We start from the raw sequence: 24,383 nt of genomic DNA on the forward strand, positions 1-24,383 counted from the left end.
TATCAAATTGTAGTTTCTAAACAGTGGCCAAATTATCAGTTCTGCTTGAGAACTGGTAGTGCGGAGTGGCCCAACACCCAGATTATCCTGAGGAATCATCTTGCCATGGAGATCGGGGGGACCGTGATTTTGTGCTTGATAAGCAAGAGCAATTTCTGAAGCAAGTGCTGCTCCCTCTTGCTGATCACGCCGTTTCTCAGCTGCTGGGCGCTCGGCCTGCTGCTGGTACCGCGCGGTTCTGACCTGACGGAGGGACCCAGGTGAACGAAGCGTGCCGGGGGCTGGGGCGGCTCCGCGCGTTGCGGATGGTACTCACCGCGTTAGAGCTGGGTGTGCTGCAAGGAGGAGAGAAACGGTTTCTGGGGTTTCCCCAGGTGTGAAAGCTGCTTCTGAAGTTGGTATTGGGGGGTTAACCTTTTGTACCCCTGGCTTTTCAAGTGACTGTTAATACATACTTAAGAGCGAAAAAGGAGGAAAGGTGGCAGTAGGCAAGGGGGTGGTCGTTCCTCTGGATGTGCCCAGGCTGTAACTTCGAGCTGCCTTTGACTGCAAATCTTCCGAATTCAGTTTGGTCTCAATACCATACTCTGGAACATGCCAGAATCCCCTATCTTTACTGACATTGCCAGTCTCAAAATAATATTGCTAATACTGCTACTTTATAGCAGAGTGGTTTCAGTAAGTTAGGGCTTTCATTAGTCATTTTTTCTTTAAGAACGTATTAAATGTGTCCTCTGCCGTACTTTGTTTTACAAGTTCAGTGCTTCTGAAGCCTGTCCCTGATTCCATGCTCATCTTTTTTTTTTTTTAAAGAAAATTATTGGAGACCACAAACTAAATAATCAGATGCATACTTTGTAAGGTTCCATATATACAAATGTGGTTTCACTCCTAAAAAAGTGTATTTTAAAATTGAGTTATATTACCCCAGTTGGTATTAATACAAGTTTGTATACGTGGGATTCGGCTACCATGTTATTTTGTTGCAGTTACCGCTCATTCCTTCCAGTAGTAGTTCTACAAAGAGTATCAAGACCACAAGATACTGTAATGTCACCAGTTTTAACTCTGGGGAAATTAAGTACCCACTGTCTTTAAAATTATGCCAAAAGATAATATATTATTTGAAGAGTACTCATTCAAATAACTTTTGTTATTATTTTTATTCGGGTCCGGTTTATTTTATATAGAAAAATAAAAGTATGTCTTAAAAAATAAAGGGATATTTTAAGAATGTGTAAAGTATATGTAAGGAATTAACTTAGACAAAGAGCTGAAAATGCTACTTAGTATTGAAATTTGTGTTGAGATCTCTTCTATTATTTGTGGAATCCATTTAAGAAGTCAAGAGAAATATTGTAAGTGAATCAATATAGAGAATTCTAGGAGAAGGTAGAAGTAATTTTAAAATGTTAGTAAGAGTGTGTCATTCCTCTATTCCTTTGAAAGTGGTGAAACTGGGAGGAGCATGGGGCTTGGTCTTGGTGACGTTCAGTAGATCTGCCTTTTCCCCTCCCATTTCTTGGCAATGAGTTACTCTCTGGACTAGATCCTACAAACACCTTCCTACTGGACACAGTGTTTCCTACTGTCCTCTCCAGAGCCAGTATTTGCAAGGTCCGACCATAAACGTCACATTCCGGTTATCATATGCCTTATCAATGTTTCCTGAAAAATAAAATGTAATTAAATTTAACACCACAGTCCCCTTTGATATTAATTCTACTCTGTATAAGCAGTAGAAAATCAATATAGTGAGAAAATATATTGTACATACAGAATAATATATTTTGCCAATGGTGTAAAAACAGAGCAAGGAAAAAGAAGCACATTTGTAATAGCACAAATTTACAGTAATTCCACTATTGCATTTGGCATTGTATTTTTGAAAAAGAGGGGTAGATTTTTTGATCCAGCATCAGTGGATTTATGGCAGTTTTGATCAGTTTAACTTGCTCTCTAATACTTCAGCGGTTTATTTCGAAGCCTCGCCTTTTGCCTGTGTGATTGATTTTTCAATAACTTGCATTCCTTCCATATTAATCAATGAAAAAAAAAAAAAGAGTACCTTTTAAAATTAGAAAGTCCACTGCATTCATTTCTGCTAATTTCCTCCTCAAAGCTGAAATTACATTAATTAATTCTGATTTTGGCCAGTGTATAGATTTTGGCATATGATTGATGAATATACCACGCACACACTAGTAGCCCAAGGTCAGGAATGTAATACTCCAGTGAGTTCCTTCTTGGGGCTGCAGAGGTACGTGCTCTCGTGCGCAGGACGGGAGCTGGGGCAGAGGAGAATGTTCCAGCCTGAGAGCTGCGGACGAGTCTACCCAAAACTTACACTGATGCTGCTGAGCAGGTAAAACATAAGGGAGAGTAAGGCTAAGGGATGCAGCTATAGGCCCAAGGTGTATTTACGTTTGAAACACGCCCGATTCCTTTCTCATGCCGAGAGACAAAGCAAGTGATGTTGTACCGGAACAGCAGAGGAAGAGAATCGAGCAAAATGCAAATTGTGTGCACGCATGAGAAATAGAGGGGTGAAGAACGAAGATGAAAACAGTCATTCAAACTGCAGTTTGTGGACCTTGGGCTTCTCAGATCCCAGAAAATCGCCAGACGCTCACCCAGACTGGTTCCCAGTGATAGCTTGGTGGCGTGACCTCCAGCCTCACTGGGAGCCAGTTCAGAGTCACACTGGTAAAGACATTACTGCCTTTGCTAAAGAAAAAAAGAAAATACCCACAAATTCGTGTTCTCTGCTGATTTTCCCCTTTCTGTTTTTACTTCTATAGATACTGTATGTGTAGCATTCTACAAGGCATGCTGGGTAAAATATACTATGCAAATGTGTACAGTGTTGCATGCTTTGCTCTCCCTCTGCTTTTAGTGGCTTTCAAAGGAAAAAAAAAAAAGTGGTGGTATTTTTGTGATCAGAAACATTTAAAAAAGAAAATGCAGACTGCATGCTGATAGTATCCTCATTTCTATGGATTTGTTTTATGGAATTTAGATGTACAAAAATGAACCGCATTACAATAACTTTTCTACAATAAATGAAAAAAACCTACAAACCATTTAAAAGTCTTTTAAGTCTCTTTGTATACTGCACTCAGGATTGGCAAAAAGCTCACAAGAGTCACTTGATAAAACTGTTCAGAACATTGCGGTGTTTGTATTGTTTGCCAACAGCTTTTGGCAGCAGCTTCACGTGTTAGCATTTTTAGTAAAAATTAATGAGATTCTGAAGAGGGAGATGCATCTGGTCTGTGAAGTAAATGATGTTTATTTTTAAATCTATCTGCTCTTAAATAGCTGCAACTCCGAAGTGCGTAAATACATGTAATATCTCACTATTCCATCAAGAAGTAAAATACTTTCAGCCAACTGCTCAGCTGAAGGAGTCTCATGAATGTTAATGGTCTTTGGATCTGGTCCTCAGTAGGATCTCATACTAATGTCAAGTTGGTTCCTAGACAGAAACAAGTATCAGAATGACGTGAGGTATTAAGGATTGAATAATTAAAAAAAAAAAATGAAATACTGATTATAGTATCCTGAGAAGAAGAAAGCAGTGAAAGATGCTGCCTCTAGCAGAGTTCCATGCTACCTTTTCCAAAGAGTGAGTAACAGCAAGCAGCAGCCTGGCAGAGTCACCAGAATCCCTGGAAGTACAGTGCTCCCAGCCTCCGTACGGCAGCAGGGGAGCAAACCAGCTACACGGCAGTGCAGCGTTGTACTGAGCCCCACCAGACTCGCCAGGGTGTTGTGCCATGGGGCTCCCTGCTATCGCTGCCCTTCTCTTTGGGCTGGTGCTGCTGGAGGGGAGAGCGGTGGTGGCCGTCGGCAGGGCTGTGGCACGTTTCACCCGTTGGGACGTTCCTCTCGCATCTGTCTGGGCCTGGCAGTGCCCGCGATAAGCAGCCGCACCGTGGGCTCGCTTCCTCAGCGCTCCTGTCAGGAGCCTGCCTTCGGAGGACAGGAAGACACTTCCCAGGTAAGCTGCATGTTAGGTGTGTATTAACATTGGCTCTTGGATATCTGATGTACACGCAGGGCTTTTAAAATTGTTTAATTGAATTATCTTGTCTAAGTGTTCAAAATCAGATGGAAGCATGCAAGCTTTAATCGAAGCTGTTAATAAAAAGCTTAAGGTCTTTCAAATAAATATAACTGAGCAAAAACGTATTCTTTTGTTTGTTTTCTTATGATCTTGGAAGTTAAAAGTTCGTAAGCCACTTACCTTCTCACTGTGTTCGGATTTCTTCTGTATCGAAGTATTCTCCCCTCCAGCGGTGAAATCCTACCGTCAGGAGGTGACGTGCTTCTGCAGCAACAGAAATGCTGAGATGACCCCACATTCTGCGTTACAGTTGCCTGAAACAAAACGTATGCGACCCACAAAAGGCTTCTCAGAGTTCCAGGAGGAAATTGTATGACTGCATTGATGATAAGCCACGGCAATTCAGGCGCTTTCTCAGAAAGCTTCCAGCAGCGATGGGAAGCCCAGCAGTGAGTGTTGGCCTGTAAAAAAGCAGCAGTGCAATACAGGTGAAACCTGGCTGCCGAGCAGATGTCTTAATAATTCAACTAACAGAGGAAAGCCAGAGAAGAGATCCTAACACTAGCTTCCTAGCGCTAAAATACACCGTCTGTTCATTCATCCTGTAAAGATGTCACTCCGGTTTTGCAGCTGTTTGGTGGAGACAAGTTGGTGGCCATCAGGGGTGTTCCGTGGCAGAACCAAGGGTCGCTGGCTGTACGGTCCAGCATGGCCTGACGTGGCTCCAGCAGGTGCTGGCTGTAGGTTTCTAGAAGCTGCTTCAGTAAGTCACAAGGTTTGACAGAACAAAACAAAAAACCAACCAACCAAAAACCACCCACAAAACTATATAAAAACCAACCAACCAAAAACCACCCACAAAACTATGCTAGGGGTGGGGTGTGTGGGGGGGGTAACCTCAATGCTCTGCTATTTAAAGAATCAAAATAAATGCTTTAATTGAATGTTGCTACCCTCTCATGTAGTTGTGCAGCCTACCTAAACCTGGAACAAGCCTGCAGGGTTCAGGCTCACTCTGTTAACACCAGCAAAACAGAGAATAGAAATGAATGGTATTCATCTGAAATTCTCAGCTGAGGTATGGCAGAAAGGGAGATAATTGACAGCTAATGAATAATTAATTCCATTGCAGGCTGAATGCTGTGGAACTTGTGGAAAGTGTATCACATGGGAGGACCTGCTTCATTCACCTGCCGGTCACACGCCATCCCGGTGACGCAGCTCTAACACAGGGGCGACAGTTCCTGCTGGGTACCTTGATTTCCCTTTTGCCTTCCCCCATCAGCTTCTCCAAAGCTGCGGCGCTCCGCTGGCAGACCGCCCTGCTTGTCTGAAGAGGAGTACAGGAATCTTGGTAACTCCAGCAGCGGAACAGTACAGAAGGGTATTTGTGCGTTGCACAAATATGATACGTCACAGCTGTATGATATGATATGATACATCACAGCTATATGATATGATATGATACATCACAGCTGCTTTTCCAAAGTCACGCTGATTGTCATGTCTGAGGTTTAAAAGCAGCAATAAAACTCAAACAGTGGACCAAAACCATAAATGGTCAACAACTTTCATATTAAAAGATTATTTTTTTTTCCACAGACTGCCGGTGACAAAGGTTTCACAGACTAGCCAGAAGGTGTCTGGGCTAATTGTGTTTTCCCTGTCATATTAGGTAGCTGATACTGCATCACTATTGTTAAGGCTGGAAAAGTTGTAAAGCATGAATACATTATATCTAGCTCTTTTAAACCTGGATGACAACAGATCCATTACTAGTGCAGTGCATGGTTTATTTTTATCATATGAAAGTTGTGACATGCCAGTTTATTATCTTTTTTTTCTTCAACTGTTAAGGATCATATATTTCCCTTCTAAGCAACAGAAAGCATGAAAGCCTACAGACACACAAACTCAAGAGCTTACTACTGGTCTTGCTACTTTGACTATGGGCCAATATTGCAGCAGAGAAAGTAAAAGCAAGAAGCTGCTGTCAGAATAAAAGCTGCTAGAAGAAGCAAAAAACTGAAATAAGAAACATGTCCTATGGGAAGGGGGCCAGACACCATGTGGAAAGATGAAGGTAGAACTGAGCGAGTAGCTGTGCCAGTGTGCGAAGGAGCAGGGGGAAAACAGAGCCCGTGGTAAGCGCCTACACGGACAGGAAAGAGGATGTGGGGCGGGTGAGAGGGCATGATGGAATGCGCAGAAAAGCCAGTAGTAACAGGTACGGTCGGTGGCAGGAGGTTGCATTGTGTAATGCTGACAGTTTATATTGTGTAACGCTGATGGTTCTCAGGAACATGAGTGTGTCCAGAGGATTTTAAGGACAGAGAGGCTTTTCCATCCCAAGTAAGGCATCCCATCCCAAGAGGAGCTTCTCCATCTCCAGAGGGAGGCTCTCCATCCCATGCGGGGACCGTGGATGCCAAGGCTGGCTCAGCTGCCACCTGGCCAGCTTTCCATGGGGAGGAGCTCACTGGGACGGCTGTGGCAGGGAGCAAAGCCTTCGAACGCCAACCTCTCGGCGAGACGCCTTCTAAACTTCAAATCCAGACGTTCCACCCGTTTCACTCTTTGACACCCTCTCCCCTGAAGTTAAATTTACTTTTTCAGAGAAGCGCAGCCGTGGGTCTTCCTTACCATGCCTGCCAGCGGTGTTTAAAACCACGACGTGCCCAACACTGGGGAACGCACCCGCGGCTGCCTTGGCATGCCGGACCCCAGTTACAAACCCTGGCGGCGAGAACGCCCTCGGCGGGGGCGAGTCACGGCCGGCGCGGCCTGCCGGCACAACGCGGCCTTAGCGCGGCTGCAGAGGGGCCGGGGCCGAGGGGGCAGCGCCGGGGCCCGGGGCCGAGGCGGCGGCCGCGCCACAGCTCCGCGGGTCACCGCTGATGGCGGAATCGAGCGGGGTTTTGGCCAGGGCCGGGCCAAACGAGGGCAACCCCCCGCGCCCTGGCTCCGGCCTAACACGGAGCGTCTGAACCTGTTTGCTAACGGCTTAAAAACAAACGCACAAAAAAGCCCAAACCCCAAACACTTGAGGCCTTACGCGCGCGGCGGCAGGCTTGAGCGCCCGACTGCCCGGGCCCCAGCCGCTGCAGAGCGCAGAAAACGCCGCGGGCGGGGGGGCGGCCTCAGGCGGGGCCGCGTAATGGCGGCAGCGCCCGCCCCGCCCCTGACGCCGCAGCCGCGCCCGCCCCGTCCCTACGGTGGCCGCGGGGAGGCCGGCGGCGGCGCGTTGCTCTCCCGCTCCGCGGCCGGCCCGGGCAGGCGGCGAGGCGAGCGCGGCGGGGCGGCGGCGATGTCCGAGCGGCGCCAGGCCCGGCGAGGCCCCAGCCCGCCCTTCCGCCGGCAGAGCGGGCGCCGGGCCGGGCCCTGAGCCGCCCGCGGCCCGGGAGCGGGGTAGCCCCGCGCCAGGCGCTGAGGAGCCGGCGAGGCCCGGAGCTGCCCCGGCTGAGGATGGGGATCCTCTTCACCAGGATATGGAGGCTGTTCAACCACCAGGGTGAGGGCCGGCGGCCGGGCCGGGGCGCGGGGCCTGAGGGCCGTGGCCGGCGGGGCGAGGGGCCGGTCCCGGGGCCGCGGCGGGGGCTGGCGGCGGGGGCGGGGGGCGCTGCCTCGGCCCGGGCCGCGGGGGGCGGCCGGGAGGCTCGGGGCGGGGTGGGGGGCTGCGTTTAACCCTTTATTCCTCTTTATTTCCTCCCTGGGTGGCTGGGGAGCGCGTTCCCCGGCAGGGGGGTGCCGTGCACCGGCGGGCGGCGTAGCGCGGAGTTTCGTCTTCAGGCGCCGTAACGCCTCAGCGCCGCCGCGACGGGGCCGAGTGCGCCCGGCGGCGGCTGAGGCGGTACCCGCGGTGTCGGGCCCTCGGTATCGGGCAAATCCCCGGCGAGGGAGCGAATGTTATTTATAACTTCCCTTGTTAACGCCCGTCGCCCTGCGGGAAGGGCTGCGGGGGCTGTAACTCGTAACGCGTTTGCAGGGGCTTTAGGTCTGGTTTGGATGGGCTGGGGCGCTCACGCCTGCACGTCGCACGCCCCGAGCGTGTGCCCGTTAACGTCGAGCGCAAATACAACAACGTGTTTTTGTCTTGTAGCGTCCAGCCCAAGGTTCTGTGTAGCTTCTGTTGCACCTGATTTCCTAACATCCATACGCTGGCAGCGTCACACCAGAAACAAAAGTTCCTAGTTATGTGGGGTCAGGTAAGCAGACATTTTTACAATATTGTGCAGTTATGCAAAGTTATTAAAACTGGAGTTTGTATTTGATGGTATGTAAGACAACTCTGCAAAACCACACAATATTGATAAAATTAAAACCGGGAACACCCCGCTTACCTGACCCCTGTCCCTTCCCGCTCTCCTCCGTGACAGATCAATGCGAGCGTACTTTGCGAGCAGAAGGAATTGATCTCTGGTCATCTGAAGCTTGGGCAGGTTTATAATGGCTTTTTGTTGCCCTTGCGGACCGCTGGGGAGGGGGGGAAGGAAGCCCCTTCGCACAAAGCTTTTACTTGCGTGAATAGTCCCGTTGAGGCCATGGTTATTTGTGCAAGTCAAAGTTGTGTAACTTAGCTGAGAGCAGGCAGCGCTCGCTGGCCCTGTAATCATAAATTTGAATGTGCCCGACAAGACCCGCTGTAGAATTCAAATTCAATTTTGTGATGTATAGGAAAGAAGGTGCTAAATAGAAACAATAATGGATTCAGGCATTGAGCTCCAAAATGTGTTCGTGTATGTGTCAGAGTAGTTTTGTGTAGCACTCCTTGGTTCATCTAAAACTAAGTGGGTGAATGCGTACTGTAAAATACTCGTCAGCAAAACTGTTCGCTGGGTTCCAAGCCTGCTGAAGGGAAAAGAGGACACTGAGGGAGACAGGTGGATTGCCCTGCTGACGGCACAGATCAGCATCGTCGTGGTTTTTCACAGCTCTTTGCAAAGAGATTAAGGTGTTGCAGGCCATAATAAAAGTGCGGCCTTGGAAATGAACATTTAACATGTGTAAGCATGTGTTCTGGAGAGCTGCTGTGGTTGGGGGGAATAGAGAATACAGTCTGTTACAATCCACAAAAATGTGTGGAAGCTTGGGAGAAAATTCCAGCGTGAGATTGTGCTAGCACTTCAGAGAAGGAAAAGTCCACATGTAATCTCTCAGAAATCGTTCCTGTAGATGTGTAGATGGGGAAAAATGGACAGTTGCTTACCTACTCGGAACAGCACATGGGTTTGTACACCTCCACAGACAAACTAGCAAAAGCTCTTCGCCTGTGAAACGCAGCACCTGAAGTTTGGCAGTATTTGCTTAGGGAATCAGTCTAAAATGCAACGCTAACCTTGTTTCATAACACAGTTATCGTGATGGCAAAGTTAATTATGTGGCTTACTAGTGATATTTTTATTTCAGAGCACAAGGTAATCATTGTTGGCCTGGATAATGCAGGAAAAACGACCATTCTTTATCAATTGTAAGTATGAACTACAGAGATGTCTCATGTATCGCAAGGTGTGCATCGTATATATTACTCTGACTTGTGGCTGCTTTCCTTGTTAGTTTTTCCTTTGAGAGCATTACACTGAAGATTGAAGTATAGGTGGCGGTGGGTCAGAGTGTGTGTTTAGAGTTTGGAAAGGTCTCTGTTTTGCCTGGTATATCAATAAGGTTTTGTCCAGAGCTTTTGTTTATCAGATTATGTTGCTATTACCACTTAATCACAACTGCCTTTGGTGTCACCATGTAGACTGTTTGCCAGCTCCATAAAATATGATTACATTGAGGGTTAGCCACAGGACAGTGCTGCTGAACTGATCCACGCTGCGGCATGTAAATACCAAACAAATTGTTTGGTGAGTGGCAAAGTGGAGCCTGACCTCTCCCTGCCATGACTCGTGTCCTGTCTCCCAAGACATACTTTCATGTCATTTGTGGTACGGGATGAAGGAGGAAGGCTGAGCGCTGGCTGAACCCAGGACAGCACAGCTCCATCGGTGGCAGCCCATGCTGTCATGCAGCTTCTGCCTTTAGTAGTGGCATCGACTTGTGTTTGTATTGCATTAACCCTGCGACTGGTGTACATGAAACTTGTGTGAGCCTTGTATCTCTGGTCCTCAGCTGCATTTTGATAAAAGGGTGTGAATTTGTCTGCAGGCTCAGAAGCTTCTAGGTGGGACAGGCGACTCAAGGTCTGTTTGTAACAGAAACAGATTTGCAGTTTCTCACATGAAGTAGTCTGGTATTAGGAAGTGTTCCTGAGTGAGTATCAGATATAATTCCTGTTAAGTGATATGGCTGTACTGGTCTAACCCTACACTTGAAATACGCTTTATTAAAATGTTTGGGTTTTGTCAAATTGTGATCTGCTTTTGCCTTTCTGAAATATGAAACTTGGGCGGCATTTCTAGCCTCTTATGCCCTAGCACACTCGGCAGAGAAACTGAAAAGATGGAATTGGTGGTTGTTATTTAAATCGAGAGTGAGAGATTTTAAAAAGCATAAATAGAATGAAGAATATTTTTTAAGACTAGTAACTGCTGCAGCTGAGGGCCATCCTTGGTGCATTTTAATGCTGCCTGTGTCTTTCCACTTCCTTCACATATGTCTCATGATTCTTCTTATCTTATTTCTGCAGTCTCAGTGTTTTCTTTTCCCTTTTGTACAGTGGATCTCTGTATGCCTCCTTTTCTTTCATACCCTTTTTAGCTCCACAGGACTTCCCCTTCTCTCTTCTTGTATTCCCCTTCCCCTCTTCGCCGCTGTGTGAGAGCTGTCCCCTGTTCGTCCTGCTTGACTGCTGAAACCCTGCCTCCATCTGTGCATATCCCATTTTTCCTCTTCACACTTCTTAGTGGTAGATAAGTGTTCTGAGCATGAATTAACTCGTTGAACCCTTTTTGTGTGAGATGGATAGAGATAACTAGTGGGACGGCTAGCGTTGGTTAGTGTACTGGTTTTTTCTTTGGTATCAGAGAGAGTCACAGCAGACATTGGAGTGGTGATTCTTCTGACAGATTGCAGCAGCTCCACAGACATTTCATTTTGCCCTGTTCTTCTACTCAGATGTCTTCCCTCCCCTTGGGTAGCACTGGGATTTTGTGATCCAGTGTTCTAGAAATGCCATTAAGCTTCACGCTCACCTTGTTTCACTGGGGAGGAGGAAAAAACCCACTTATCGTATTGCAAACTGTGAGGTGCCGGCAGCTAGAATGTGAAAGGCTGCAGGTGCAGCCAAGGAGAGGGGTCTTGTGATAAGTCTCTTCCAAGCCAGAACTCTGCCGAAGCCTGTTCTTTAAATATGGGATCGGCCACAGGCATTTTTTTATGTCAGTGTTACCCTTAATTTGGTTTTATGGTTTGTTCTTCTAATCAGTCTCTTGTATAGTTGCCTTCAAATGTGTGTGGTGAGAAGGTTGCTTGTTATATGCTGCTAAGACACGGGGTAACTGGGATTCCTTTCCAGAACACAGGACCATCCCTTTATCTCCTTGGTTCTCTGTATCATCAAGTAGTATTCCAGTTATAAGTCTCAAATTGCTGTCACTGTAACTAAAAGCTCTGCTAAAGCTTAAAAAAATGTTCATATAAAATGAAAAAACATCAAGATTACCAGAAGAATTATGTTCTTTGCAAATGGTTGACATTTTTGTTGAAGCTACTTTTAATTTTTTTTGCATATCCCGCACAGTAAATAATTTGAACTTGAGGAATATCCAGAGAACACATTTGGTTATCGCTATTGATGTGAAACTGGTGGTCTTAATGACAAAGTTGCACTACACCTCTAAACCAATATATTTCAAATACTTAATGTCTGCGCTTGTCTCCAAAAAGCAGTGTTACTGGACATAAAGCAACCGAATTGTGAAGAAAGTGTGCTCTCAGGGGCCTGCACTGGAAGGAGAGCAAGATGTAGTGTATTTGGTGCAGCTGGATGATGAGTTGTTTTTCTGCAGCTTCGGAAATCTTGTGGCTTAACCACATTCTTGAAGCAAAACAACTGCTCTCTCCCATGCGTGCCAAAATCGGCCTGGAAAAAGAAAAGCTGACTGCTTAAAACAGCTTCTGAAGCAGATATTCTCTCAGCTTTATGATTTAATTAATGGTAATACAGTTTTGTTCATGAATGCTCTCTCAGCTGTATAATTCAATTATTACATAGTTTACAGAGTTCTTTTTTATTGCTGTTTTTATTTTTACTTGCCTTCTGCTGTCAGACCTTGCCTCCATTTGCTGCATACGGAGTGTTTGCTGTAATTGTCCCACTAAGCTTTCTACCTCGGAGTAACCATCAGGTTTGGGTTTGATGGCAGGAGGTCAGTTTGGAGTCTGGAGGTGCTTGATGTAACGCAGTTAATGTGCCGGGTTTTGCAGTTCCTCACCAAGTCGCTCTCTTCCCCCCGCAGCTCGATGAACGAGGTGGTGCATACCTCACCCACCATAGGCAGTAACGTGGAGGAGATCGTGGTGAACAACACGCGCTTTCTCATGTGGGATATTGGAGGGCAGGAGTCTCTCCGGTCCTCGTGGAACACCTACTATACGAACACAGAGGTGAGAGTGAAGGCCTTGCTGCAAGACACCGTGCAACCACTGCTGGCAGGGGGGGTGCAGCGTGCCGGAGATCTGCACCGGCCACGCTTCCAGAGGGCTGTATTAACTGTGCTTTGAATGTTACCGTAGCTACTGCAGGGTACTCCTCTGTGGATTTTTTGAAGTCTCCTCTTTAGCAGGCTGTTGTAAGACTTGCTTTTATATTTTTTATCCAAGATGCATAATACGGAGTTGCCATTAAAAACAGCTTTTTCATAAGGATTCTGTGTCTGGGGATCTGCGGCCTTAGGGCAAGTGCTCACTTTGTCTTGGTGTTACAGATCCCCAGGTTTACAGGTCCCCTCCTGTGGAGCGTGGCTGCTCTTTCTCTGTAGCAGTTACTCTTAAAACCTGTCTTACCCCTCAGGAGTAAGACTGAAAGCCCAAAAGTTTTCTTTCAAGACTGCAGGAGCGCAGTCTTGCAAGCTCACATGCTCAATTTACTTAAGCACCCCCAGTAATTTTAAGAACTTTTTAGCGATGAAGTTGCAGCACATACACTGAACTTGAGTAAATAATGATTTAAATCAGTGTTTCCTGTGTGTTATCAAATGTGGTTTTAAAAAAGGGTTGTTTTTTTTTTAATAATCAGATTTGTTCTCCTGTGCTTCCTTGTGTAAGATGCTATGATGCATATCTGTGTGTATGCTTTTGAAATATTGAGCTTACGGGTGGTTGTTTTTTTAAAATCCCTTGCAAATATTTATTTGTGTATTAGTATTTGAAGTAGACGGAGAAAGCTGATACAGTTTACCTTTTTAAGGCTGCAAGAAATTACTTGAGAGATCAGCTTGCTGCCTCGGTTATGCTAAGCAAAGAACAAAACCGGATTTGGGATTACAGAGTAACACTTGCTTTCAGTATAAATTTTTCACTTGAAAATGGAAAACAAAAAGTCAAAAGATGTGTCAGAGCTATACAAACCACGGCATAAGTTGTAATCCATACCAGTGCTGCGGGTAATCGTGCTCTGGCTGGGGGAGGTGTGTCTGGAATAGGATGATATCTGATAATGCAGCTAACTGTCTGGATAATTGCATGGGAACAGTAATCTGTCCTGCTGAAAAATGTGTGGCTGGAAAGAGAGTTTGTTCTCCAACTAACAACTCTTCACTTCTTAAAGTTTGTGATAGTTGTTGTGGACAGCACAGACAGAGAGAGAATTTCTGTGACTAAAGAAGAACTGTATAAAATGTTAGCACACGAGGTGAGTAGGCCCTATTTTTTCTTTGGTTTAATATTTATTGTGGATAAGATCTGGATGTTACGTGTTAAGGGAAGCAGATGTGCATGCTCTTTGTGAAAGCTCCCCCTTACCCTGCAGACAGACCAGAATGGCAGGAGGCCTCTCCAGTGAAGCCCAAGGCAAAGAGCAGCAGTCGCGCTTCCCCAGCTGCGGGTAGTACTGTATGAGAGCTGTCTTGTTCCTGCCAGAGGCTCTGTCTTTTGTGAAGCTCCCAATAAAGCTGTAAATTCATGCCGAATTACTGTAGAGAACTCCCACAAAAGTAGCTTTTCAACTTGTGAGTGCTACATTGAAACAGAAGTTAGGACCTATAAATGACTTTTGTGAGTTTTATACTTCAATTCATGTTAATACCTGAATGAGATTGTTTTAAAAAACATTATTTCCTCCAACAACTTAATTACTATTTTTGATAGCTTCATGGTTGCTTGATGTTTTCTGTTTCCACAGTGAAACAGATACAGCCTTAATAATACATCTTGCAGCAGCCAGCTATAAGACTGAAGAAGTGGCCTGCCGTTGGCTATTGGGGCCGGCATTCTCTGTGCACTTGGAATTGCAGAATGAGAGTATAATTTGCTGACTTGTCAAGACCCTCTTTAAAACTGAGCCCAGCATTAGGTCTAAAACTGAACTGTCTGGGTCTGAGTCATAAGTATTGGACTGACGTATAAGACAAGGAGTTACCTACTGCATGACCTGAATGTCCCGAAGTCTTTAACCTACCCATGCAGTGCAGCGGGACCAGAGCCTGATTTTTGCTGAATCTTCAAAAAAAGCAAAAAAAAAAAAGGTTTTATATAAACTTGACTGCTGCTGCTGAGATCAAACTCAGCAAACTGAGAATGCAAACTGGATCAGTTTGTATGAGATGACACCGAGATTCCAAATTGAAGTGTCAGAATACAAAGATATGTGCATAATTAATGGCATTATATCCTCAAAATATTACATCCTTATTTAAACTGTAGCCACTGTTCGGTAGACTGCAGGAAGGGGGAAGACTGCCTGTGTATTTCCCTTGAGTGATCATAGTAATCTAAAGCATTTGAGAAAAAACAAGTGCTTTGCTTAGTGTCTTGAATTTCTAATTTTTGGTATTTAAATTAAAGTTGTATTTAATAAAATAAATTCTAATAAAGTAGGTCTGGCTTTCTTGGTTGTGGTGGGATGTTAAATGTGGCGTGGAAGGGCTGTTGCCATTGGGTCTGCTGCTGTCAGAATTTCAGAGATGTACTCTTCAGTCTGTTGCTGTCGCTAAACAAAATCTGCGTCTTCTGGTTTGTAATCTGTAAAGGAAGATGCAGAAGTTATTAACGGACTGAATTTGAAATGAGAAAAGTCTGGAGCTTCAAGCAGCATGAATGCCCTTGCTTTGTGTTGGGAGACTATTTCTGTGCTCCGAAAGCATCCGTGTAACTGTAAATGTCCCCATTGTTTCACAACAGGATGTTTTCAGTGTATTCTGCTAACTCTCTAGGTGCTGTGACGTTTGAAGAGAACAGTGATGGTTATAAGCTGAAATGAAAGTCAAATATTTATTTAGAATAGCTTTTCCTTGCAGTCCTTGGAAATCTTTTCTTTCTGCTAAGCAGTTCAGTTGAATTTCTGTTAAGGCAAAATTGAGTTGCCCAGGTCAGTTCCAATTATTTTCTGGACCAGTAGATTGTTTGGGAATTAATTTTACTGCTTGTAAAAATTAGTGTGTCTGATAGGTATTTAAGTGAACGAGTAGTCTTGGCTTCCTGGGAAGACCTTTTTACTTTTGGAGGGAAAGATTTTCAGTAATACATGCCTGTACTAGTTTAATTCCAAGCAGCCCAAGATAAAATAAACTTGCCCCTAGAGTTGCTCTTCTCCAAATTGTTAGTACTGATGCTTTAAAGTTTACATGGGCCTTATGAAGAAGTTTATTGTAATGTCCTTGTTCGTGTAGATGTCCATCCTTCGATTCTAAAGCAGTGTAAGTGCCGACTTTCTACGAATTCTGTGTATCTTCTAAGTAAAATATTACCGCAGCTTGCTCTACGCTGTCTGTGGCACATTAATGCTTCTTAACAGGCAGCATTTCCCTTGCAGAGGGCTGCTGTGCCAGCAGAGCATCCTTCTGGCCCTGGCGTGCCACGGTGTCAGCACACTTGGCATGGCTTTACCAGCGCTTAGAAAGTTCTGGTGGGGTAACCCAACCTTGCCCTGTGCACACAGCCAACTAATTTGGTACTATAAAATCAGTCTTAACCGTTTGCTAATACGTAAGCGCGGTGTGTAGGTAAAAGCTGTGCTCAGGAGGAGGTGCTTGATTTGGATACGCAGGCAGGAGTGAGCTGTAAGGCCGGGGTTAAACGGGAGGCCTTGGCTGTTGGAGGCGTGTGGCTTTGTTGCAGCCGCACACATACAGAGGTACAGGGACCTCTGAGCCTCGCGGCATGCAGCAGAACAGCCAGTGTGGTTTTACAGCTCGTCCTAAGCAAAAATGGGACGTTCAGTTTGCTGGATCAAAGGATTTTCTGAAGTTACATGTCAGTCAGCCTGCAGCGTTTTATAGTTGAGGTTTTTTTGCTAGGGCTTAAGGTTCTTTACTCTGGTACCACCTCTTTTGCTTCCAAGGGCTGATTTGTGATCAGCATCTTTTTTTCTTCTTTCTCCCTAGGACTTAAAAAAAGCTGGTTTGCTGATCTTTGCTAACAAGCAAGATGTTAAAGAGTGTATGACAGTAGCTGAAATATCTCAGTTTCTGAAACTGACTTCAATTAAGGATCATCAGTGGCACATTCAGGCCTGCTGTGCTCTAACTGGAGAGGGGTAAGAGTTGTTCTTGTCTGTCAGAGGGGAATCTTGAATTATTTTGGTATTTTTATTGTAGGGTTTGGTTTTAATACATATTCCTCCCCTGTCTAATAGTTGTAAAGATTTTTGGGCTCAGAACGTACCAGCTTGTGATCGGTGTGATCTCAAAACCAGCTTTCACGTCAAATCCACAGTCTCCCCTCGCAGTGATAAAACTTAATATGTTTTGGGCCTAATGAGGGCAGGGATGGAAATGACCTAAAATCTGTTCTGGTTTATTAAGAATAATCATAATTAGAGATAACTTCAGTGCATTTCTTGAAGTGCTGGGATCTGAAGTCTCTCACCCGTAGATTGCGTAAGATGATCTAGGAAATGCTGTGGTCAGAGTGGATTGTTTCTGGAAGTTACTCCTTCAGTCAGAATAACGGAGTTCTTAGGAAGACTTTAAATTGGTGCCATGGCATTATCTTTGAAGCTGTCCTGAGAAGTGGCTGTATTCCTTAAAAAATTATCTCTTTTGTTTGCAGACTGTGCCAAGGACTCGAATGGATGATGTCAAGACTTAAGATCAGATGATTTTTAATGACCTCTTTGCACAGACATTGCTTAAAAAGAGCTGCACCCATGATTACCTTCACAGTGGCAGAATTAATGGGTTAGATGTATTTATACTGAACTGATCTCAACTTTATTTTCTACATAGATGCACACACACATACGTGTATATAAATTAAGACCATTCAGCAAGATGAAAGATGCAGTTGGTGGCTCCAGCTTGGTTTTCGGTTTGCTTTCCTCTGAAGATGCTGTGTTTAAAAGCTGTGATCAACCTTCATTTCAAGATACAGCCACTCAGAACAGTCCAATGTTGAGCATGTTGAAGATGAAGTGAGAGGAAGGAGCTTTTAATTTTGGGTTCTATTATTCCATTGTAGTCCTCTCTAGTCGAAGATGTTGGCTTCATTATTCCAGTAAATTAGCAAGCAAATCAACGACATAGATACCAACTTTCCAGTATTTTTAAGGTTACCGATGTTACAAATGCAAAAATATTTTCCTGTATGTGTACTGTACATATTTGTGTATATTTATACCTCAATTTTAGGTTAATTGCAATCTGTTCAGACCAGTGTGTAAAGCTGAATCAGTATGTTGACAGTAGTACTAATATTTGACGTAGCCAACACATCACAACTTCTTTTCCTTTGTTATCTGTATGGCTGTAACATCCATCAGGCAGTTGGCTCACCAGAACTTTATAAAACAAACTTCTCTCTTAAGACCACTGCTTGTTTTTTCACGTGATTTTTCAATTAGAGAGGATGCCATAACGGACTGGGGCACGGGGATCGAGCTTTGAGTTACAGTGTCGGCAAACAGTAAAAGCTTGCCAAAGAGTTTAAAATGAAACAGATTTTCTTCTTTTTGTTGTTGTAGTCATCATTTGATTAGGTGATTCCAAAAAGTGCATGTCATGCTGTCCTGTGGTACTGCTTCTCTTTTTTTTTTTTTTTTCTGTACTGTTCACTCTACGATTTGAGTCCAGTAGAAGTACCTTTAGCTGTCATAAAGGGAAAAATGTCATCTTTTTTTTTCTTAACCAAAGAAGAGGCACAAAAGTGTATTTAAAAGTCCCACTGGAATCTTACAAAACACATCATACTCTGTATTAAGTGTTTTCCAGAGGAAGGCACGCTTCTTTTTGATAGCTTAAAAATGTATATATCTCTCTATATATGCAATGGGTGGAACTGGGATGGGGAGCAGAACAGATTACACTACTTGCAAAGCTCTAAGTGACCCCTCGATCGTGTTCCCACAGAAGTTTCAGGGCAGTATTTCTTGACAATAGAACTCCCTTGCATGACCCCCAGGTGAGCTAGAACGAGGTGTCAGAACACTATGTGATTTATCTTTTCTTACTGTAGGACCTAACAGGTGGGTGTCCCACCTCGCACAGAAGCTGTTCCCAGTTACCATTTTAAAGGATACAGGTTTTTCAACGGGACGAGAGTGAGAGTTGTATGTCAGTATTGTGAAAGCGTACGTAGCCTCAATCATAGCCTCTTATGTTGGAGATGTGTGTTTGGGGAGTAGAGCAAAATGAAACAAAACTTTGTTTAAAATGTCCTTTCCTTTCTTACCTCATACATCTGATAAGGATGGAAAAGACATTTTAAAGGAAAAGCCTAGTTTGAACTTTTTAAGGTGCTTTATGGGTTAATCCATTCAGCCCACCTGCCTTCCCATTTGCCTGCTTTGCTAGGGATCATGTTGTGAATTTGTGGAGAAAAGAAGTGTGGCAGTTTCAAAACCCTGTATTTAACAAAGGCAGGTAAAGAATTTAACTTTTTAATACATTTTTTGGTATCTCTTTATGATGCTCACTGGATAGGGAATCTGCTGTCTTTGTTAAACATTTTAATGTGTACATGCATACATTTATAGTGCATGCACATAGATACTGGTATTTAACTGGTGTATTGCAAAATGTATAAATGTTTGAAGAAATAACAGTTTAATGCAAAGACTTTCTCAGTTTATCTGATAGTATCCTCAAGAAATGAGCTCTGTGCACACTTGCATATGAAATGGAATTGTACGTTTTCTAGTCTTAAAAAAGAAAAAGCAGACTTGCTTATAAACCTCAGTGTTTGGTTTTTGAGTCTTATGTCTTCCCTTTCATCCTTTGAAAATATTTTGCTTTAGTATTGTTAAATACTGCGTGGTTTTGCCTGAACCTGCACAGGCTGCGTGTGTTGGGTTTTTGTTTGTTTTTAAGGACATGAGTTTTTCCTGCTAATGAAAAAAAGAAAATATCATGGAGCAGTATTCTGGTGTCTGCTACTTGCTGAAATTTGCTGCTTACTCCCTCGCTTCAATTAGTAGGACTTAGTATGGCCGTATCATGAAAGTGTGGTGGTTTTCTCCAGGTATGGCTTGTGTTACAACCAGACATCTAATGTTTACGCATAAGTAAACTTAGGCTTACTCCTTGTCCCTCTCGGTACCCTGGCTGCTTCCACTTTCTGTGGCATCCGAGATACCGGGCAACCAGGTCACTGCATCTTCATTTCAGGAGTGGCAACAGACCCTAGCAGGGAGCTGGGTATAGCTGCACATGTGAAGACTGCCTGTTAAAACAATGTCTTTTGTGCTCTAAAGTGTTGATAATTCAAAAGTCAAATTGTTGTCTGTGTGTTGGATGGTGAACGATCCAGCCTTAACCTGGCTGCAGAAAAAGGTGCGTGTCACATCATGTGTAATGATGAGTTTTTCTGTCTCTTGTGATCCGACGGTACGTTAGAGGGCCGATGTGCTCTTCAGTAGCTAGAATTCTGTGGGGGCCGGTGCTTCCCGATGCGCCGTGTGCCTGCAGCTTTCTTGGCCAGGGCTTAGGAATCAAGGGAGGACGCACCTTCATTTTAAACGCTGGATTTGCAGTCTCCATAACAATGATGGATCTTGCCTGTAGTAGCCGGGCACCTTTTTGTCACCCCGTTGTAAACAGAGGTGACTGTTTCGAGTTCTCACCTTGTGGGGTTGGTGCGATCATGCTTTTAAGCCCAGCAGCGCATAGCGAAAGTGGAATAATGTCATCCAGGTGCTGCAGCGAGAGGTTTTGTTGGAAAGTTTGTTTGCCTGAAGGGTATTTGTGAGAACAAGTGTGTCTGCTGTGATACTGCTGAGATGAACGTGAGAAGTATGTACCCTCACGGTAGCGTTGTGGCTGTGATGGTCCTTCCCTGCACACCTTGCCTTTTGTGTAAAGTTGGAAATGTTTTTAAATTTAGTCACCTGGTAGAGCTGGAGAAGGGCAGGCAAACTTGTGAACACACAAACCCTTTTTGTATGTGCTGCTTGTTTACGGCTTTTTCCTTTTCCCTGTAGGCCAATTCACATTTTTCTCACAGCTTTGTCCATAGAAAAGCAAGTGAACTTTGCATCGATGCTGCTTTCAACTTCATTTGGTTATTCTTTGGAATTGATTGTCTTAACACGAGTCACGCCCTGGATTTGTATTGCTTTTGTGTTTTTGCCCTCTGTGTGTTGTGTTGCCTTGCCTTTGTTCTTCATGAAATTAATTCTTAGGATGTTATACAGAACGGGGGTGGGGGTGGGGGGGGGGGGGGGGGGCTTTAAAAAATGGTTATTTAAGTTCATGCTGCAGAAAGCCATTTTACTGGCAAAAACATAGCAGTAAGTCATATTTCAATAATATTGAAAATGTTTCTTTTGCTTTAGCAGACAATAAACCTGGTAAGTCATCTCTATAATATGCTGTCTCTGTGATTTGAAAATTATGCAGGTTTTTAATTGCGAGGAAAGGTGGAATATAGAACTTGGAAAATGTGAGCAGGGATCTACTTAGCTTCATTTTTTTATTTTTTATTTTTTTTTATTGCCAGGGAGGCTTAACAGCTGTTTTCCTATGCATTATATAGTGTGTTCCTAGGTATAGGTGTTCATGTGTGAATGCTAAACGTATCCGATGGGCACCTTCTACAGTCTATGCAGCTCAAGTGCCTGTAACTTAACTCAGTGATCAATTTTTTTCCTCCTCTGTGACAATTTCCATTTTCCTTAAAATAGATCTATTTCTATAAAAGCATTTAAATGTGTGTAAATGAGTGTTTTTTCTTCTCCCTACACATCAGTTTTAACATGATTTATAATTAATTTGTTACAGTTTCTTTCTGTCCTCTACATTTCAAGCACTTTTTCCATCAGACATCCCATAGCTAGCTTGCTTTGTGAAGGGAGATACTAAATTTGTCCTTGCATCAGATTGGTTAGCTGAAATTCTTTTCAAGGAACTCTGTTTAAATAACTTAATCCAAGAATACTTGGCCTTGTAAGCATCCTCATGTAAGTAGTTCCTTTTTAGTTGGCTAATAAAACATTAACTTTGCGGCTGTCAGACTAATTATGTCTGGAAAAATAGTTTTCAGCTAATTCAAATGAATGTAGTACTAAGCCTTTAAATGGCACATCACTGAGCATTACAGGACGAGTTTGATGTCATGAAAAATGGCACTAAGAAAGAAAAATGTCATCGCATATAGTTGTGATATGTATTATAAATACAAATGTGACTTGAATATAATTGTTGCAGTGAATATATTAAATGTACAAACCCAAGAAATTATAAGTGGTTGCCACTGTAACTTTTTTTACATTGTGATTTAGAATCATAAGCAGAAATTATATTCTTGCCTTACTAGGATTTTACTGGTGAATTTTTATATTGTACAGAGACTTTTTTTGAAAGTGTTCTTCACGTCAGATGATAGCCTTTATTCATAACAGGATCGAACTCATGTACCACCCTTAGCCTTTTAGGCCAGATTTCTTGTGAGCAAGGACATAAGTTGCTGGGCTTTTTTTAAGCTTTTCCTATCTGTAAATTTAGAAAACTTAGCTGATACTGGATCAAGTTAGAGAATGCTGCTTTACCTAGAAGGCTGTAAATCATACTTTGTAAATCATCAGCTTGGTGTTACTCTTGTCTGAATGCTTACTGCATCAAACTCTGGGGAGGGTAGAAGATGTGGCCGAGAAAGATGTATTGTCTGCAAAGAGATTCAAAGATTAAAAAAAACCAACCAACCAAACAAAAACCAACAAAAACCAAAAACCAAAACCCCCTCCGACTAGAAAGGCTGAGCACTTTTTTTGGCTAATAAATTGAAGAATTGGTAGCATATGACAAAGGAATGGTAACCATCCCGTTTAACCTGTGTCTATATTATGTTTTCATCATGTCCTCAGCTTTCTTATGTTCTTTTCCAAAACCTCTAAACCTGTAGCTGCAGTCCTGTACTCGGCCCGTATGTGCTGCTCTAAATCTGAGTCTGCCCTCCTGGCTCTCCCGGGAGGCTGAGCGGGTGTCAGAGGGAGCCGAGCTCTTTGCCCTCCGACTGGACCAAGTAATGGATTACAATACTGTCCTGCGACACTAAACCTATAATTCGTGAAGTATAAAGTAAACTTACCAGATTAGTGTACTAACGATGTAGTTACAGTAAAGTATATTATCTGTTTTTTACAAATGCAGAGTAACACCCGTATGTGTACGCATTAATCATATGAGCAGGGTCATATTTCTTTTTGATCACTTGTATTTTGTACTTCTCTTTTGAAAAAGTTTGTCTTCTTTCTGAAAGATATGCATAAAGTAATGTGGTTAACAGCGATAACTGCAATAAAATGTCATTCCAGAATATACAAAGTTATTGCTTCACATTAATCCCAAGACTTGTGAGGGCTGGTATTTCTTGGCTTGAGCCCTTCTGTGTCTGAAACTTAATGCATGTTTATTAAAGTAATTTAGCTAAAACTTTTTATAAAGCTATTTATTATAATAAAGTTCAATTATGATTCTGTTATGATTATTATGATCATCATATGAATCAATTATGATTCAGGAAAAGTGACTTTTCCTGAAATTTTATCAGAACATGCCTTTAATTGTTTCCCCCTTGCCTCTCTCTGTCCATCCTGGGTTTTAAAGTCTGATTTTCACTGAAGGGAACTCATTCAGTTCTTTTAATTCTTGTTGAAGAAGTGAAAGAATCACAAATTTGGTCTAGAATTGTTGTTGGGAGGGAGGAGCTGTGTACAAGTATATAGACACATTTACAGGTCATGTCAGAATTGCTAATTCTTGAAAACCTACCAGTATTTATTATTTGAAAATGAAAGCACTTGTCAGCATTGTACTGTTTGCATTTAAACATTCTGCATGTCTGTGTTGCGGTGAAACTTCTCAAGCAAAAGTGTGATTTCTGACATAGCCTGTGGGGTTCTCCAGGCGTTCCTGGGGTGAAATGCGCTGTTCAGCCGAACCTCTGATTTAATTTTCATTTTAATGGCTTTGTATTGGGAGATATTTTGGCATTTGGGACAAGTTTGGTAATAAGTATGTGTGTGTTAGTTTCAAATCAAATGGAAATTGCAGTTAATGGTGAAATGCTTTTTTCTTCTAGAAAATGCGGGATTCCAGCAGTGTACTGCTCCTGTGCATTCTTGTACTGCACGCTGGTACTTGCAGCCGTGTGAGTGGGGGGGTTACAGGCAACTGCTTAGAAAGCAAGAGAGGTGAAACCAAAGCTGGGTTAAAAAAAAAAAAAAATTATCATTGTACAGTACTAAAGGTATGTTGCCAGTCAGCTCTGCGACTCGAACAGTCTCGTTCCATATGTGTTAAGTTTGGACTTTGGCTTTATTTCTAACTGTGCAATATTTGTGTCCGTGTGGTAATCTTGGAGAGTAACCTTTCCGTGAAGTAACGCATGGGCAGGTGATGTTTTTAATGGAGTTTTGAGGAATAAGTCAGTGTCAGCCCCTTCGTTCCGATGGAGGAAGAGATGGCAAAATGCTTTTTCTGCACTCTTTATCCTTCTGCATCCGATTTTAGCTGTGTCTAGCTGAAGTCTTTTTCCTGTGTGACACACTTCTCGCATTTGGGGGGGCTTTGTCCCCAGCTCCTGCCTGGCGCTGGCCGCTGTGTCCGTGTTGCATGCTGCGTTACTCCTCCTCCGCGTTTTTTGCTGGAGGGTGAAGGGACGCCGTGAGTTACCTCCAAAGCCACGCCCGCTCTTGGGCTGTGCCCTGCATGTTTCTTTTCCTCTTAACTTTGTTATTCCTTAACTTTACTACAACTTTTCTGAAAATTGCTCTTGTTTTTCT

At 43.6% G+C, this 24,383-nt stretch overlaps 1 protein-coding gene and 1 long non-coding RNA gene across 4 annotated transcripts; one reads left to right on the top strand and one right to left on the bottom strand.

Moving 5' to 3' along the window:
• Window positions 1-810: 810 nt before the first annotated feature.
• On the bottom strand, window positions 811-7,203 carry LOC121093129. 2 transcript variants are annotated; one of them, XR_005829490.1, is made up of 2 exons: window positions 4,250-7,203; window positions 811-3,975 (listed from the first exon to the last, which is right to left on the bottom strand). It is a non-coding gene; the product is annotated as an uncharacterized LOC121093129 (long non-coding RNA). The 2 variants fall into 2 exon arrangements; XR_005829489.1 differs by having other exon boundaries at window positions 811-4,008.
• Window positions 7,204-7,340: 137 nt separating this feature from the next.
• Window positions 7,341-19,341, top strand: ARL5A (ADP ribosylation factor like GTPase 5A). 2 transcript variants are annotated; one of them, XM_040605006.1, is made up of 7 exons: window positions 7,344-7,580; window positions 8,169-8,274; window positions 9,476-9,536; window positions 12,469-12,616; window positions 13,779-13,862; window positions 16,552-16,703; window positions 17,219-19,341. In XM_040605006.1, exons 4-7 carry the CDS (start codon window positions 12,473-12,475, stop codon window positions 17,265-17,267), a joined length of 429 nt encoding a protein of 142 aa, XP_040460940.1. In that variant the 5' UTR covers window positions 7,344-7,580; window positions 8,169-8,274; window positions 9,476-9,536; window positions 12,469-12,472; the 3' UTR covers window positions 17,268-19,341. The 2 variants fall into 2 exon arrangements, with proteins under 2 accessions (XP_040460939.1, XP_040460940.1); XM_040605005.1 differs by lacking the exon at window positions 8,169-8,274 and having other exon boundaries at window positions 7,341-7,580.
• The last annotated feature ends 5,042 nt before the right edge of the window (window positions 19,342-24,383 follow it).

The sequence above is a fragment of the Falco naumanni genome, chromosome 8 (genome assembly GCF_017639655.2).
Source record: "Falco naumanni isolate bFalNau1 chromosome 8, bFalNau1.pat, whole genome shotgun sequence".
NCBI lineage: Eukaryota > Metazoa > Chordata > Aves > Falconiformes > Falconidae > Falco > Falco naumanni.